Genomic DNA, 17,356 nt, shown 5'->3' with positions numbered 1-17,356 from the left:
ATGTCACCTGAAAGTCCATCGTGGAATATATGGCTGTCTATTCAAGCACAGTTCCAATCAGAAGTTCCTTATAAATGGACAATATATTATTGCATCAGGTAGAGTTATTCGCCTTCTAGGCCCCCATTACAATTGAGGTAGACTCTTCAATACTTGTTACTTCATTATCTAAACCATTTTGTATTTACTACAGAAATATAGTTCTTAAATATGATTTTTTTAAAAAAGCAGATTCTCTTCTAAAACCCACTCAAGGCTGCATTGTCTTGGACATGATATAAATTTGCAAAGGTCCCCATGAGTATGGCGTTTCCTTACCCCACGGAAACTCATTTAACAGTTTTCCCCAGTTGCAATGCAAGCATATTCATTCTGGCAGCATGACTTAGGTGTTTGTCAGAAATGCCCTTCTTCTTCCTTTTCATTAAATCAAAATGATTTCTAATATAAGCCCTGCTCAAGTCTGACCACTCTGAACCCATTAGTCCTCTTTTATATTCCTACACCACCCTTGAGTGTCTCACGGAATCTAACACTTAATCAGGTTATTCTAAGGGTGAATGGCTTAGTAACTATCTAAAGCATATTCACCATTTCTTCTTTTCCATTTTAATTGTTATCCCTGCTTTATATGATCTGAGAGGGGATACTCTAATCTGCCTTTGTCTGACCCCTACAGCTGACTTTAAGTGCCATATCTTTTTCTTCTATCCAATGCTCTAGTTTAGTACCCAAATAAATTTTAAGTGTAATTTGGAAAAGTGCTGCAAAGGGAACGATCAGGTTGCCCTGAGAGGTCTTTAGGGGCTAACCTAGTCTGGGTTGGGGATGGTTAGAAAGTTCTCCGAATAACAAAAAAGATAAAAATTTCACAAATGGCCTGATTAAGGGAAGAGCTGAGCACATTAGAGGAACAAATGGACAGACAAATGGACAGGTAGCTAGACAAGTAGACAATATGATAATGGTAAAAATAAGAATAGCAGCTAACTCTTATTGTGTGCTGCTCTGTGCCAGGTACTGTTTGAATTGCTATATGAGGATTATCTCTCACTGGTGTCAGGAGCACTGTGGACCAGGGGAGAGGGCTAAGAGGAAGCTTACAGAAGTAGGCAAGCGCCAAACCATGCGAGTTCTTCTAGGCCATAAGACGTGCAATGGGAAGCACTGAGGCATTTTCATCAAGGAAGGACATGATCAGATCTATGTGAATTTAAATATCACTTTTATCATGTAAGAGGAATGGGCTAGAGAGAGCAAGGGAAAGTGGGGAGACATGAGTTAGCTTTTACAACATTTCAGGAAAGAGATGATAGTGACTTGGACTGTTGTAGTGGCAACCATCATGGATGGAAGAAGGTATATTTAAGATTCATTTTAGAGATGGACTTGATATGACTTGGTGTGAGATGGGTGATGGGGTGGGGGAATCAATGGTGATTTTCAGGTTTCTAGCATAAGCAGGCAGTTTTCTCCAATAAGACCACTGAAGGGCATCTTCTTGGAGGTGAAGATCATGTTGTGACTGGGGTGCCTGTGACATCCAAATGGAGATGTCCAGAAGGCAACTGAATATGGATTTAAAGCTCAAAGGAGATGGCGATCAGGTCATTTGGCAGCATACAGATGGTGCATGGAAGCGGAGATGTCCTAAGGAAAGAAAGAGTGAAGAGTGAAACTAGAAGGATTAAGACAAAGCCTCATTTAAAACTTAAGAAGAGGCCAAACAGATGCACAAACTGGAAGGCTTTATGGCTTTGCTATTGCTATTGTTAGGAGGCTGGCATCTACTCACTTCACGTTCAGTGCAACGTGCCATCTATGGAATGTGTACTTTGTGAACATCTCTGTGCTTAGGAAGCAGGTGATGAGTTTGGTTGCACAGTCCCTTCCCTGCAGGAGCTCCCATGCTCCTGGGGAGACGGACACAAGCACAGATGATTTCTAAACTGTGGAGAGTCCAAAGGTAGCGGGATGCCAGGGTGCCAGGGGAGGACAGAGGAGGAAGTGCTCTGAGTGCAGCCGGGAGGAGTGAGTAGGTGGACTGTGTGAAAGGGAACATAATTATGCTGTGATGACAGGTGGAAACCATGACTCTCACTGGCAAACCAGAGTGCGTGGTCACCCTGGGAATGAGGGTCAGGAAAGTGTCATGGAGTTGACAATAGATTTAGCAGTATATAGAGATGATTTGAGTTAAAGTCCTGCCCTGTCCCTTAGTAACTGTGGGATCAGCAGCATGTCACTTAACTGCTTTAAACCTCAAGTTTCCTGGTCTCTATAGCTGGAAATTCCAATAGCACCTTCCATGAATATTTGCTGAGAGGTTTCATGAGATAATGCACTAACACTCTTAACAGTAATTGGCTTGTAAAATCCTTTCTCAAAAAAGAAAACAAAAGGCAATCATTGTTATAATAGTACTAAGAAGATTAAACATTTTTCCCAATCCTGTGGGGAAAGTGCTATTATATTTTTTTATTCACTGAAAAAAGACGAGGTTATGTTAGTTAAAAGTTATTTGCTTAAACCTTAAGTCAATTAAATATACTATATCAATAAAGTGTAGAAAAGTCTAAAAATACAAAAGAATATAAACAATAAAATAAAAATGAACTCCAACTCATTATTCAGAGACAATCACTATTAACCGTACCTTGATATATTTTCTTTTGGTTTTCCATATATGTGACTTTACTATGAAATGCTGAATATATTTAAAAACAAAATTGGATTATGCAATATGTATGGGTGTGTATACAGTTTGGCTTTAATTTTTTAACTTTAACATTGTACTGTGATCATCTTCCTATGCCATTGTTCTTTAAAAATATTTTTTGTTAGTTTTTATTGGAGTATAATTGCTTTACAATGTTGTGTTAGTTTCTACTGTACAGCAAAGTGAATCAGTTATACATATACATCTATCCCCTCTTTTTTGGATTTCCTTCCCATTTAGGTCACCACAGTGCATTAAGTAGAGTTCCCTGTGCTATACAGTATGTTCTCATTAGTTATCTATTTTATACATAGTATCAATAGCGTATATATGTCAATCCCAGTCTCCCAATTCCTCCCATCCCCACCCCCTTTCCCCCTTGGTATCCATACATTAGTTCTCTACGTCTGTGTCTCTATTTCTGCTTTGCAAATTAGGTCATCTGTACCATTTTTCTAGATTCCACATATATGCGTTAATATACAATATATGTTTTTCTCTTTCTGACTTACTTCACTCTGTATGACAGTCTCTAGATCCATCCACGTCTCTACAAATGACCCAATTTCGTTCCTTTTTATGGCTGAGTAATATTCCATTGTATATATGTACCACATCTTCTTTATACATTCCTCTGTTGATGGATATTTAGGTTGCTTAAATATTTTTTCATGGTTATTGAGTATACCTACTTAAGGATATGGTATAATTTTTTTCTTCTATTTAAATTGTAAATAAATAATGTGATGAATATCCTTGTATGTTTCTGGACAAATGCCCAGAAACAGAATTATTAGGTTGTAGGGTATGCTCCTTTTAAACTCTCTGGCTACACATTGTCACACTGTTCTCTGGAACACGTGTAACCATTTAGCCTCCTACAGAAGTGTCTATGGACTCTTCTCCCCAGCACTGGAAATTATCATGAAAACCTTTGCAGTTAAATAATGTTTGAATAATGTTGAAGTTGAATACTCTTTCTCAGGTATTTATTGGCCAGTAGTCTATTTCCCTTTGTAAGGAATATGGTTTAATTTTTTTTTTTTTTTTTTTTTTTTGTCTATAGAACTATAGGGAAGTGGTATTTGGTAAATGTAGTATGGGTGCTGGGCTCTGATATCCTATTTCAAAACCCAACAATTTCAGAGAAGGAAATTATTTAATTTTTACTTGATTAGATAATGGTTTGGTTAATTAAGCCTTAATCCATGAAGATAATCTTAACTCCAATGTTTTTTTCCTTAGGTAATTCAAGCCTTACAGTTAGTAGATTACACTTTTGGATTGTTGATGGAAGGCCTAAAGCAGAGAAACTTAGTCAATTGTGTCAATATAATCCTCTTGGCTGACCATGGTATGCTTTCTTTAAAATCATATTTTATCATTGATTAAATCTTATCACTTTGGGGAGCATACAAAAAAATAGAGATTTTTTTAAGTCTATTTCTAGACCTAGAAGCTCTTAAATGAGCAAAGAATGAGCTTTGTAGTAGGCTGTGATGAATAGAGGACTAAGATTTATACTTTTAGTTTAATTATTCTAACATTCACTCTGAAAAATCTATCCATACACTTAATTTTCTATATATTTGGAGTTAGTAGTACTTAAAAAGGATGTGGCTGGGCTGTCATCATAAAAAGTGTCTTCTTTTCAGTGAATGATTCATTCATATAGATTGGCTGCAGTTTACTGAATTGGCTAGTTTTACCATGATCTGTGTATTTTTTTGGTCATGTGAATAGACTTCTATAAAGTCCTGTCACTCCACACTTCTCTGCTTGAGGGTAGTTCTCCATTTCAGTCAACCTGAATATTAAAAGAAGTGAGACAGGCGTCATGCCCTCTGCAACCTCACTTTTAAAGTACTCATTCATTCAACAAATATTTTTTAAGTGCTAACTCAATGCCAAGTATTTTCCTTGATGTGGTGTGGTAGGAAGTACATAAAGCAGAAGTGGACCTTTTCTAGACAGGGTAATCTAGATGGGGTGAGAAGAGGAAAAGGGACACGTCTGCAGGACATTGTTTATATCTTACAACAAGATAATGTGAGACATAGTCATTTATTTTAAGTTTCTAAAATGGTTCCCTAATACTTTGACCCATTGTTTTAAAATAGAAGAAAATATTTTAATGTATATTTTGTTAAAAAATTATAAAATATAAAAATAATAAAATGAATGGTAAAAATAATAAAAATATGGATGGAGTCTGAAGAATCTTCAAATAAAAAAGGTTTAACTACCAATTCTTTTTTAAAGCATATGCTTCTTATATAAATTTAAATAATACACTTATGAAAAGTAAAAATTATCTAGACTTTGTTCTCTTGCTTAATGTATTGTTTTATAAAAATGCATGTTATTTTTTGATTTAAAAATATATCATGTTGCTTTATGTAAAATCAGATGTTATAAAGATTTAATTAGCTTCCTACAGAGAACTTTCTTCTTCGAAATTACTTTAACAGATCTACATTGAACAGATGATCTGTTTATAATTCCTATCTGTTCTTCTCTTATAAACATGATCCTTGTCTTCCACTGCCAGGATTTTCAAGGCCTGCTAATTAGAATAAAATAATTGGGTAAATTGTAAAGGTTCTCAGTCAAACTTGGTTTGAGATCTGTAACATAAAATATCTCCTATTTGATCTGATCAAAGACAACCGATTGTTACCATCTTATACATTCAGTGAATAATTTTTTTTTTAATTCAGGAATGGATCAGACTTATTGTGACAAAGTAGAATATATGACTAATTATTTTTCCCAAATAAACTTCTACATGTATGGAGGACCTGCCCCCCGCATCAGGACTCTGAATATACCTCATGATTTTTTTACTTGTAAGTATGAAGATGACCACATAAAAAAATAAAGGTAATACTGAAAGCAAATAACCATAGCCTCCTGATTCTGAGGATGCGGGGATTACCAGGCCCCCTCTTCTCACCTCTTGGGAAGACCACACAGAAGCAAATGAGAAAATCCCATGTTTAATTACAGTCTGTCATTAAAGTCTATGGTAATGTCTAATATTGTTAAGTTAAAATATACTCCATTCTTAAATGCTAAAATAGTTCTTTGCTTAAAGTACTTTTTTAATTGATTTTACCAGATCACAGTCATTAATAAATGTCTGTGTCAAATTCACCTGAATTGTTTATATTTTTTTGCAGTTGTCAGGTATCAGTTGTAATGTGATTTACTTCTTTTTCTTTTGAAACAGTTAATTCTGAAGAAATTGTTAGGAACCTCAGTGTAAGTATACAGTCTTCTAATACATATGTTTAAATTAATGGATGTCTTTAATCTAAGTTTCAAGAAAGCTGTATTCTATATTTTCGAGTCCAAGCCATTTGTAATTTATTTCTTAAACCTCCATCAACTTTATTTTAAATTCCTGTCAGTTGGTTTTACCTTAGCTGTTTTTATTTTGGAGTTGACACCACCATTGGAGATTTGTTTGGGTATCAGAGGCACTGACTCCTGAATTGAATGGGCTGATGTTTCATTCAAAGGAGCTGGGCTAGTGAGCTTCAGGCGGCATCATTTTTCATATTTTTTGTATGATTTAATATTGGAAAATAGTGAAGCACAGATATTATAGATCTTTTTGTACAGGTCAGAAAAATCAACTCCCTTAAGTATAAATGTAACTGCTTTTGATTGGTTCTTGCATCCCAGGTTGTAAGTAAATAAGCAGGACAAATTCCAGATAGCTTAAAGCGGTCGAAATATTAGAATATTTAATATTTTTAATATTAAATGAAATATTTATTTGTTTTATATTATGTATAAAACCACCATTATATTAAATGAAATATTTAATATTAATAAAATATTCTTCTATGGTGGTTTTAATGGTTCTATGTTTAAAGTATATTTGCAAATATACATCTATTATATGGATTCATGAGTTTACCATGGCTTGGGATAGGGCTAGATTTATTTACGTATAGGTGATATGCAAACATAGTAAAAACTGTGAGAATAAAATGTGAATCATTGAACGCTGAAAATGTGAATAAGGAAACGCTGGGGAAAGAGTGGTTACTATAACCTGGGACCCACTGCAAGTATGAAGTAAGAATGAACGCTTGAGCAGAAATTCTTTAGTGTTAGTCACTCCTTTTGTCTCTTATACCTAATATTCTGATCTGGAGTAAGCATGATGGATCATCTCACTCCCTACTGGTGAAGGTGGTGAAGGGTGTACCTGGAATGTGCCCATGCTGACTGGAAGGGTAGTGGAGAATTTCCAGCAAATGGACTCTCTAAATCCACATATCATTTTCCCTTTTTTCCATCACCTCATGATCCATATAGCTGTAGTCCTACTGGTGAAATGATGGCAAATGTCTAATAATCCTAGGGGTGCAAAGGGCTTGGATATCGCAGGCTTTGGAAATCCATTACATGGCATCACAGATAGGACCAGGCCTGGAGCTGCAGAGCCCTGAGGAAATGGACTATCATTTTATGAAGTAGCCCATTATTCCCAGGGAAAAGTTCCAAGTGGTCGTACAATATTTCCAGGAATGCTGATTTGTGGGCCTATATTGAGCTTATATTGGACAAACATAACCAAACATGAAGTGGCAAGTTCCACACATTCTGGCTGCATGACAGACAGCAGCATCAACTTTGTTCTTAGATAAAAGGACCAAAATTATATCTCAACTCTAGTGTCTTCATCTCAAATTCTCAGATGCAAAGAATAACCCCATACTTCTTCAGAGGTTGGCAGTGTACCACAAGTTTTCTCTGGATTTACTCGGGCTGTACATCCAGTCAGCAAAGTGCGCCTCATCAAATGATCGGCGGTCCTTAAGGGCACATTCTAGTCCCTTGGACCTTTGAGGAAGCTGCATCCTTGGCAGCTGCCACATTGTGCTTGCCTGGAAGTTACAGAAATAGCGGCTTAAGAAAGAAGTAATGATACATGAAAAAGCAGAAAAATAAGAAGACTGGAAAAGTAGGCAAGAAAAAGAAATATCTGGCAGAAATATCTGTGCAATAAATAAGTTTCTCTGCCCTTTTTCATTCTATAACTCTCTTCACTCTCCTTCTCTCTATATTTCTTTTAAATTTTTAAAATCAATGTTGTAGGGTCTCTTCTTTTTCTTATGCAAATTGAACATGAGATAATAGTGACACAGACTTGAAATATTTATGAGATTGTTGACGCTTAAAATAAATAAGAAACTGAGCAAGTAGAAAACAATTCATTTCCCCTTATCCTTACCTGTATTTTTTTTTTTCTGTTGTTTCTCAAAAAAGTCGAGGGAGAAAAAGGTTCTTTGTAGTTCTATTTCTCATTTGCTCACTTTTTTTACATGTATAGATACCAGTATGATTTGCACCTTTACCAAGTTTTTAAATACGCCATCTAGTTAACAGCAGTTATTATTAAGAAATAAAATTTCATTCCAGTTTGTGAAGAGACCCATGAATTTTTCACAAGTGGGAGAACTGGGCTAGATTTCAAAAACTATTGACTTGATTTGAAAATTAAGCAAATGTAGGTTATTTAAAGGGTAAATTGAGTCAATTGTGAAGGGATTTTTGGTGCAATTTAACTAATTTAAAAAGTTTTTACTCATATTTATTAATGTCTATATAAGACTTTTCATGTATAATTTAGACTCCAAATTTGTAATTGCTACTCTAAATACAAACTTATATTTATTCTCTGTCGAAAAAGGAGGGGAGATTTATGGTGGTTTAATGTATATACACAAGAATAAAACTTCAGACAGCAAACAATATAATTTACATCATATGTTAAATTAGAACTTAAATATTGTTGCAACAATTAAAAACAATATAACTAGAGAATGTGACTACACATAAGAAGTTTAATGTTCCTATTTTTTTAGCCAGGCTTAAATCCTCTTACTTTTTTTTTTTTTTTTTTTTAAACATCTTTATTGGGGTATAATTGCTTTACAATGGTGTGTCAGTTTCTGCTTTACAACAAAGTGAATCAGCTCTCTTACTTTTAAAAAGTGTTTAACAAATCATCTTAGGAGGTGAAATTGTTGAATTCGTTTGCATATCTTATAGGTGTCATGAAGAAATAATTTACCTCTTTTTCAGTGCCGAAAACCTGATCAGCATTTCACACCCTATTTGACTCCTGATTTGCCAAAACGCCTACACTATGCCAAAAATGTCAGAATTGACAAAGCTCATCTTCTGATGGATCGACAGTGGCAGGCTGTGAGGTCTGTGTGCCTATTAACTTATCTCATAATACTTTTTTTTTTGCGGTACGCGGGCCTCTCACTGCTGTGGCCTCTCCCGTTGCGGAGCACAGGCTCCGGACGCGCAGGCTCAGCGGCCATGGCTCACGGGCCCAGCCGCTCCGCGGCATGTGGGATCCTCCCGGACCGGGGCACGAACCCGCATCCCCTGCATCGGCAGACGGACTCCCAACCACTGCGCCACCAGGGAAGCCCTCTCGTAATACTTTTAACAGCCATCTTTCATTATAAATTTCCTTGACCTTACCCTGCTATTAAGATCACATGAATTTTCCTGAGTATGACAATGGCTTGACCTTTGATATGCTATCTAGCACTTCTGTATTTGAAATGACCGTTACGAGGTTGCCCGTCTTAGCCTACTAACCTTTGCAATGTAGACGAGAATGAGGAAGAAGGCTGACTGTCGAGAGATTATCAGAACCAGCACACTCTTAACCACTGAGACCACTGTGGTCTCCTTTAGGTGGCAGACAGGATATAAAGATGGCATCAGTTGTCTCAGAGGCTGGTAACGAGTAATGGATTAGATAGCTCTTTAAGATCTTGGTCATCTTTGTGGTTTTTCTGAAAGAGCATGCTTATGGCTGTAAGGCCAAGCTAACCAATTAGTTGTAACATTTCTTTTTTTCTAGCTATAATTGTGATTCATATTGATCACTGAGCATTTGCAAACTAGAAGGCCATTTTGAGAAAATATAAAGCGTTCTGAATCATTCTATCCCCAAATAACCAATTAATTAATTGACTCAACAAAATGTTATTGATGCTTGCTATGTGTGTACCAAACCCTGTTCTAGGCATTTGGGCTACAGGAATTATTCCTGCCCTCCTTGTCAAATGGAGAAGCCTGATAATAAGCCAGTAAACAAATAAATACACACTATCTGGTAGTTTAACTCACATTCCCTACTTCTGTATTTTATTCCAGTATTTTTTCCATATGCATAAGTGGATATAAATAGAAGATATGTTTAGTAAAGGAAGAGGAGACAAAGGAAGAGAGGAAGTTGGGCTCCTAACATAATAAATGTGTGCAGGATGAGGAAATGGAGATTTGCTAGAGTCTATTCACTGAGATAACAGGAAAGCCAAGCAGGGCACCGCTAGGCCAGGGAGTGGGCAGTTTAACATGTGGCCACTAGATGACACTAACCTTTCTTCTTGGAATTGGAGTTTCATAGCCCTTTGGCTTAGTAGGCTGTCCTGTGGGTCAGGACAGCATTCTCTAAAAGAAGATTAAATTACGTGAGCTAAATTAAGCTTTACTAACGTTAAATATATAAGATTTTTAGTAGTGTGTGTATGTAATATATAAATGTGAGTGAGTTCTCCAAATATTTACTGTTGAGTATGAGATCAAAGGAGTTAGGAGACCAATGGTGCAAAATGAGAAGGTGCCCATCAGTTCAACAACATGGACTATGGGTTATAGAAGGAGAGCCCAGCCACCAGGATACCTCTGGGTTTCACACATTAATACTCAGTCTCAAATTGTGAGCTTTGTACATGTACTAGCTAGCAGTCAGATGTACATAGAGCAGCAGCCCCAGAGTTCAAGTCCCGGCTCCATACCTAGTTTGTTGTGAGAACTTGCACAGATAAATATCTCAGGTCTTCAATTGTCTCATCTGTAACACAAGACGAACCTGGTATTACTATTCTCTTGCTATTCATATACAACGTAAACTAACTTACATCAGAAGAAATGCTGACTACAGCCCCAATCAGAGCAACAGGAAGTCTCATCTGATTAAGTCCTGGGTGTATCCTATCTCCAACCCTTAACACATGAGTCTCAGGCTGCCTATTTTCTAAGTTAAAATATGTCATCTTTAGTTATAATGTTCAATATTTGATAACTAGATTGCCTTTTCAAATTATAGCAAATTTAGTGTAATCTATTTTCCTCCTTATTTTGCCCTTTATAAAATGTGTTAGATTTTACTAATTTGGGGAAACCCAATTATTTGAAACTAGTTGAAGTAATGTTAAAGTTCCCTTTTAGATAACATGAATAATAGCTTTTTATGTTATGACTGGAAACTGACAAATCATCGATTTGTCCAGGCACGTTTCTAAGAAATGGAGATAGGCACAGTCCCCACCCGAAGGATCTTCACCCAGGGAGGGAGGATGACAACAGTTATAATCAGGTGAACAACTGTTGCACTGGGATCAAGTACAAGGCACAAGGAAACAAAGAGTGATTTCACACCCCAGGTGCGGATGCCAGAGAATGTCAGAGAACGCTTCCTCGTAGGTGTGATTCCTGCTCTGGGTTTTGAAGGCTCAGGATGGGTTAGGCTAAATGCTGTCACATAAGTGGGTCTCCCTGTGCAGTTGTCTAGTCTGTGCATTGTACAGAGGCACTCAACCAAGGAGACGAGTGGGAGCGGGAATCTAACCCTTGTTCAGCTCACCAAGCCTGGACAGGCTGTGTCTGCAGAGGAGAAGGACCCCTTTTCCTTACTGGAAGGCACCCCTCTGCTTGCCACACCTTGAGCACTGCCAGGCTGTGTCTTCTCAGATTTGCTTCTTTCTCTGCTCAGAGCAGTGGATCACCTTTTTTTTTTTTAATTCTTTTTTTATATTTATTTTTGGTTGCATTGGGTCTTCGTTGCTGCATGTGGACTTTCTCTAGTTGTGGCGAGTGGGGGCTGCTCTTCACTGCGGTGCGCAGGTTTCTCATTGCAGTGGCTTCTCTTGTTGCAGAGCACGGGCTCTAGGCACACGGGCTTCAGTAGTTGTGGCACACAGGCTCGGCAGTTGTGACTCGCGGGCCGTAGAGCACAGGCTTAGTAGTTGTGGCACACAGGTTTAGTTGCTCCGTGGCATGTGGGATCTTCCCGGACCAGGGTTCGAACCCGTGACTCCTGCATTGGCAGGCGGATTCTTAACCACTGCGCTACCAGGGAAGTCCCTTTTTTTTTTTTTTTAAGTCAGTAGCAGCTCCGGGGCAAGGAAAGGTAGAAGCAGAGGGTCAGGTTTCCAGGCAGAGGGACTAGAGTCCATGAATTGCAAGTAGTTCCGTTTTGCTAGAGCACCTAGTGAATGAAGCTGCCTTCATTCAGGTCCTCCTGCATGAAGGACCTTATCTGTCAGGACTAAAGAGTGTGACTTTGTGAAAAGAGTAGGAGACCACTGGGAGATACAAGGTGGCTGGAGGTGAATATATTGGGATTTGCATTTCTGAGAGCTCACTCCAGCTGCCATATGGAGGAGGATGGTCAAGCAAGTGGCAGGGAGGCCAGTTAGAAAGATGTGTTGTGACCCAGTCTTCAGCATGGTGACAGCCCCAAGGGAGGCTGTGGAGCTGTAGGGGATGGTAAAACTAGTCAGCACACTTTTGGGAAAGTATGGTGAACTTATGACCCAGATTTTCCAGAATAGTACCAGTTCATTATATTCTGTCTTCCATTTGTACTCATTAAAATATATGTTTCCATTTCCAGCAGGGACATATAGGGTTAAATACAATTAGGGGTGTGTGTATGTGTACGAGTTATGTGGGAAGATTTTGGAGTTCAGAGTCAGGATAACCAATTCAGGTCAGATCTAGCTTAGAATGGTGGCAGTAGAGGAAAGCGAGGGAAATGTAACAGGTACGACAGAGAAAGATAGGACTTGGCAACTAACTGGGTATCAGGAGAGAAGACTTGCTCATTGCCCATGTGTGTCATGTCCCAGCTGTGGCAGAGGAACGGGGCCTTAATTTTGACTTTATTAATTAGACATGGAGAAGATAAAAGAAATTTGTTCCAAAAGATTTTAGATAGTACTTGGAAGTTGAGCTAAATTATGAAAGGTAAAATCAACTCATCTTTTCCAAGTGCCAGCTTCCACTTTTCCATATGTAATTTCCAAAGGCAAATTAATGGTTGGAAAGCTTGAATGTGAGCAATTAGAAAAGCAGACTTCTAAAGTTTTCACTTGGAAAGCAATAAAAAAGAGAGGTTTTTCTAGCAATATTTTTATCTTTTGCTTCCAAATATGGTTTTGTAATACTAAAGTTTTCTAATGAAGATGGGTTAGGGGTTGGAAATATAAAAACAAACCAACAAAAACTAGATTTATCTGAAAACAGAAAGATAAAGGATCAATTTTAGAGAATTTTACCAATGGCTTAGTTCAAAAGACCTTTCCTTTCTTTCATTAATGAATACTCTAGCTTCCCACACAGAATTTAAAACTTAATTATACTCAATCAAATAGCTCCAGTAATCTTGGGGAACCAAATATATATGGAATAAGTATAAAATATTTTTTAGAACAAGTTTTACCTCATACCAACAATTTTATTGGCATTAACTAAGATGACATGAACTGGCACCTCAGAGTAACTGAACTTAAACCCCCTATTAAAAGGACTACTCTTGCTTTCCCCATTCTAGGTGGTACTTAGTTTCTTCTTTCTTCCCTCTATTGGGTAGAGTCGAGTGTGGCCTTGTGATTTATTTTTTATTTTGTGATTTATTTTTTTATTTAAGCTGAGTGAGAATCAGTTATGAATTTTTTAAAAGTTGATTTTTTAAGACACTAAAGTCCTGCTCTCAATTAAGGTTACAATGTAAAAAACAAAAACTGTGCCTGTGTGTGTGTGTGTGTGTGTGTGTGTGTGTGTGTATTTGCCCAGGGGCTGGGAGCTGGGGATTGGGGAAACAAATGAGAGATACTTTTTAAGGCCAACATTTGGAAATATTAGTCATTTTCCCTTTAGGGGCCTAATTTGAACCTGTATAACATTATTGCTTTTAAAAAGATCTAGGTTCCTTTATCACTATTTTGTTTTCAAGTATAAAAACTAACTACATATAAAATTGCTAATACTGCTCAATTCAAAGACTAAAATGTGAAAATGTAGCAAAATATAAACGAATTAAATTTGAAAAGTCTTTCAAGTAATAGAACAACAACCTATGGAAGAAAATCCCAAAAGTTAAAACTAAACTCTGACTTTACAGAATATACTGGCTTTTCCTTCCCAAGTATTATAATTAACTTGCCCTGAGTATTCTCTATTCATATTTTCATATTCTTTCCCTAGATATCTCTGACCTAAAATAGGAATTGATATTTTTTCCCAGTTCCAAAGATTTATTTTTAAAGCACTGAAACGCTTAACATATTCATCAAACTACTCTTAATCACACAGACATGAATGTGTAAATGTACAGGTAAGCCCGAAGACAAAGCTTTTAAAAATCAGTGCCTTTGTATATCCTCCTCTTAATGTTTAAAAGCCACATACTTTGAATTCTATTTATAGATGCTGGAATTCTCCTTCCTTCTCTCCTACCACTCTTTGTTCCTCTGTGGCTCTGAATTTGAGCACGAAAATAAATATATTTATGCTGTTGTTGACAGAAAATTTTACTTATATAAAAGGAGAGGCTACATCAAAATCCACTAAAGCTCAGTTTGCAATAAGGTCTCATATTAATAGATTCATCAGAATGTAATAATATTATTTCTTTATAGGACTAAAGCATCTTCATCCTGTGGAGGAGGCAACCATGGTTATAACAATGAGTTTAAGAGCATGGAGGTAACTTACTGCTTTTTTTTTAAAACAAATATTTATTGAGCACCTACTTTGTGACGGACAATGTTCAGGACTCTTGAATACCTTTGTGAACAACACAGATAAAGACCCCTGCCCTAATGAAGTTTTCATTCTAACAGGTGGATATAGACAATTGACATAACAGAGCAATGTATGGCTGGTATGTTAGGAGATAAGTGCTACGGGAAATAAAGAAAAAGTAAAGCAGAGTAGGTGGAAATTGGGGGTGTTTTGGGGTGACATGGGGGCAGGGTGCCACTTTAACTAAGATGGAGATGGTAAGATTCATGGAGATGACGGCTGAGCAGAGACTTGAAGAAGGTGCAAGAATTAACCTTTCAAGTATTCAGGGGACAGGTGTCCAAGGCAGAAGAAACAGCCAGTGTCAAGGGCCTAAGATGGGAACGTGTCTGATATGTTGGAGGTGAGAGAACTTTTGTTAGGCTGTTAGGATATTAGACCATGGCTGCCACTGATTGGAGAGGAAAGAGGGAGAGTTAGTTTGATATGTTAAATTCAAGGTATTAGGCATGCAAGTGGAGATGTTACATATAGGCAATAAGAGAGTCTACCTAAAGGGATAAAAAAATTGAGTTTTGGGTATATAAATTATTTCGAAGATATGTGACTAGGTAACATTCTCAGGGATTGAGCGTAGGTGGAGAAGAAGAGCAAGTACTGAGCCTTAAGCACTTTTCCTTGAAGAGATTGGGAGACAAAGAGTTACTAGCAAAGAGACCTGGGGGTAGAGCCAGTGAGGGAAGAAGAAAACCAGGAGAGTGTGCTGTCCTTGGAGCCCAGGGAGGAAACTATTTGAAAGAGCCCATGAGTAAAGTGTAGCCAATATTCCCCCCTCAGTAAAGCTTCATGATTTTGCAACCTGATTGTCTTATCTAGTTCCATTTGTCTCTCTCTCACACACACACACACACACACACACACACACACACACACACACACACGCCCCTTTCCAAAGAAAGAAAAATGTGTTAGGCTCTATATGAATATACTGCCTCTTAACATTGTCATGATGAATTATATCTCTTTGTAAATACTTGAGAAGTTTCTGGAGACAGCATCCTTCTCTATTAATTAGGGTACTATTTGATAATTGAGTTAATTACTGCAAGAAAAACCTATGCCTCCAATTCTTTGCTGATTATCTTGGGAAAATATATATATGTATATTTATATTCCTGTAGCCTGAAAAGAATTGCCTATCCGTGTTTGATACTGTTCTTCTAGATATTTAGAATCTAAAACAAATTAGATCTGTTATAAATAATATAAAGTTACCTTTAATTATTTAAACATAAATAAAAATATTTAGGTCTCTTCATCCTAAACGTAAATGGGAGATGTCTTTGAGAAATGAGTGAGCAAATATAAGTTGTGCAAAAATATTTAATGCTTAGAAATGTCAGCATTTTTTTGTCATGTAGTAGTAACATATGTGAACAATGATAAGAAAGGAGTATAAAAAGAATATATGATGTTGTATGATGAATTTCTAATTTCTGTTGTCCAGATATTGTAGAATTGCGCGGGCATTGGTTGTCCAGTGCTGCTTGTATTCTCCTAGTCTGTTGACATAGGAGGTGCTACGGAAGCAGGCGGAGTTAGAAGTAAACACAGTATGGATTATATTTGATTGGACTTGGTACAACATCTCAGGTGGAAATGTTGCAAAAATCATTTCCGAATCTGGAAAGCAGCCAATAGTTTACGATAAGTATAAATGGAGCATTTAAAAATTGTGAATCAGTATACTGTACACCTGTAACCTATAATATCGTACAGCAAATGTACTTCAATAATAAAAAAAACATACTGTTAAAAAAATCTGGAAAGGAATTCTTAAAGAGGCTTAAGATCCAAATAGAAGAGCTGTGAGAAAAAGAAAATTGTGTCTCTTCCAACATCTGTTTTTGAGATTACATGGCATCTAGTAATAGGTGGACTATTACTGCCTAGGCTATCTTTCTGGCACATGGACCCAGTTTTAAACAGCAGACTGAAGTTGAGCCGTTTGACAATATTGAAATCTATAACCTAATGTGTGGTAAGTATACCTATATAACTTCAACAATCATATATGAATTGAGTTTTAAAAATATGAATTTTGAAGCTGGTGATAAGTTGAATCCCAGAAGTAGATGCTCTGTCCTAAGGAGACGGAAAGTAGGAAAGATGAGGTAGAATTATTTACTATTCAGAATTATTTAGCGGTCAATGTGAGTTCTTTTCATTTTGTTTTGTTTTAGTAATGATAAACATTAGACCCTGGGAGACCAACTTTTCTGTTAGTTACTACATGAAAATTTAATTTAATAGAGCTTAGATAAATAAAATTACACTTCCAACTTTTCAGAGCAGGGATAACACAGCAAAAAACAGAAGTATTTTCTTGTAATTACAGAGAGAAAGCTTCTGGAATAAAAGGATGGTAAAAAAGTCCTATTTGGATCGACACATTACACTCAATGTTAAAAAACAGTAAAGAATTAGAGTTTTGGGGAATCTAACCTACCTTCCTGCCTATGTGCTTACCTCAGACCACACATCATTTAGCTAGGCAAGGCAATGAATTGAGTTGCAATTTCACCTTTAGCTACAGGAATTTGGGAACATAAGTACACTCACAGTTGTCACTCTTCATCTTGCCACTGGCCTGTGGTAATTGAATGTAACTTAGAGACCAAAGAGTATCCATTTAAAAATAATGTGTTGTAGCATTAACTTAAATTCTTTGTTCCCAAGCCTGAGTTTATGATCAGGGCTACTGGCCCTTTCCAGGAA

At 36.9% G+C, this 17,356-nt stretch overlaps 1 protein-coding gene across 1 annotated transcript in view; it reads left to right on the top strand.

Annotated features, from left to right (window-relative positions):
• ENPP3 (ectonucleotide pyrophosphatase/phosphodiesterase 3) overlaps positions 1 to 17,356 on the top strand; it is a 64,383-nt gene that overhangs the window by 24,623 nt on the left and 22,404 nt on the right. The window contains exons 12-17 of the mRNA XM_065888463.1: positions 3,965 to 4,073; positions 5,440 to 5,568; positions 5,952 to 5,983; positions 8,825 to 8,952; positions 14,473 to 14,539; positions 16,532 to 16,619. Of these exons, the coding sequence (XP_065744535.1) occupies positions 3,965 to 4,073; positions 5,440 to 5,568; positions 5,952 to 5,983; positions 8,825 to 8,952; positions 14,473 to 14,539; positions 16,532 to 16,619 (553 nt within the window). The remainder of the gene's footprint in view (positions 1 to 3,964; positions 4,074 to 5,439; positions 5,569 to 5,951; positions 5,984 to 8,824; positions 8,953 to 14,472; positions 14,540 to 16,531; positions 16,620 to 17,356) is intronic.

This window comes from Phocoena phocoena, chromosome 12, assembly GCF_963924675.1.
Source record: "Phocoena phocoena chromosome 12, mPhoPho1.1, whole genome shotgun sequence".
Lineage (NCBI taxonomy): Eukaryota > Metazoa > Chordata > Mammalia > Artiodactyla > Phocoenidae > Phocoena > Phocoena phocoena.
This window is presented reverse-complemented; position numbering and strand designations above follow the sequence as displayed.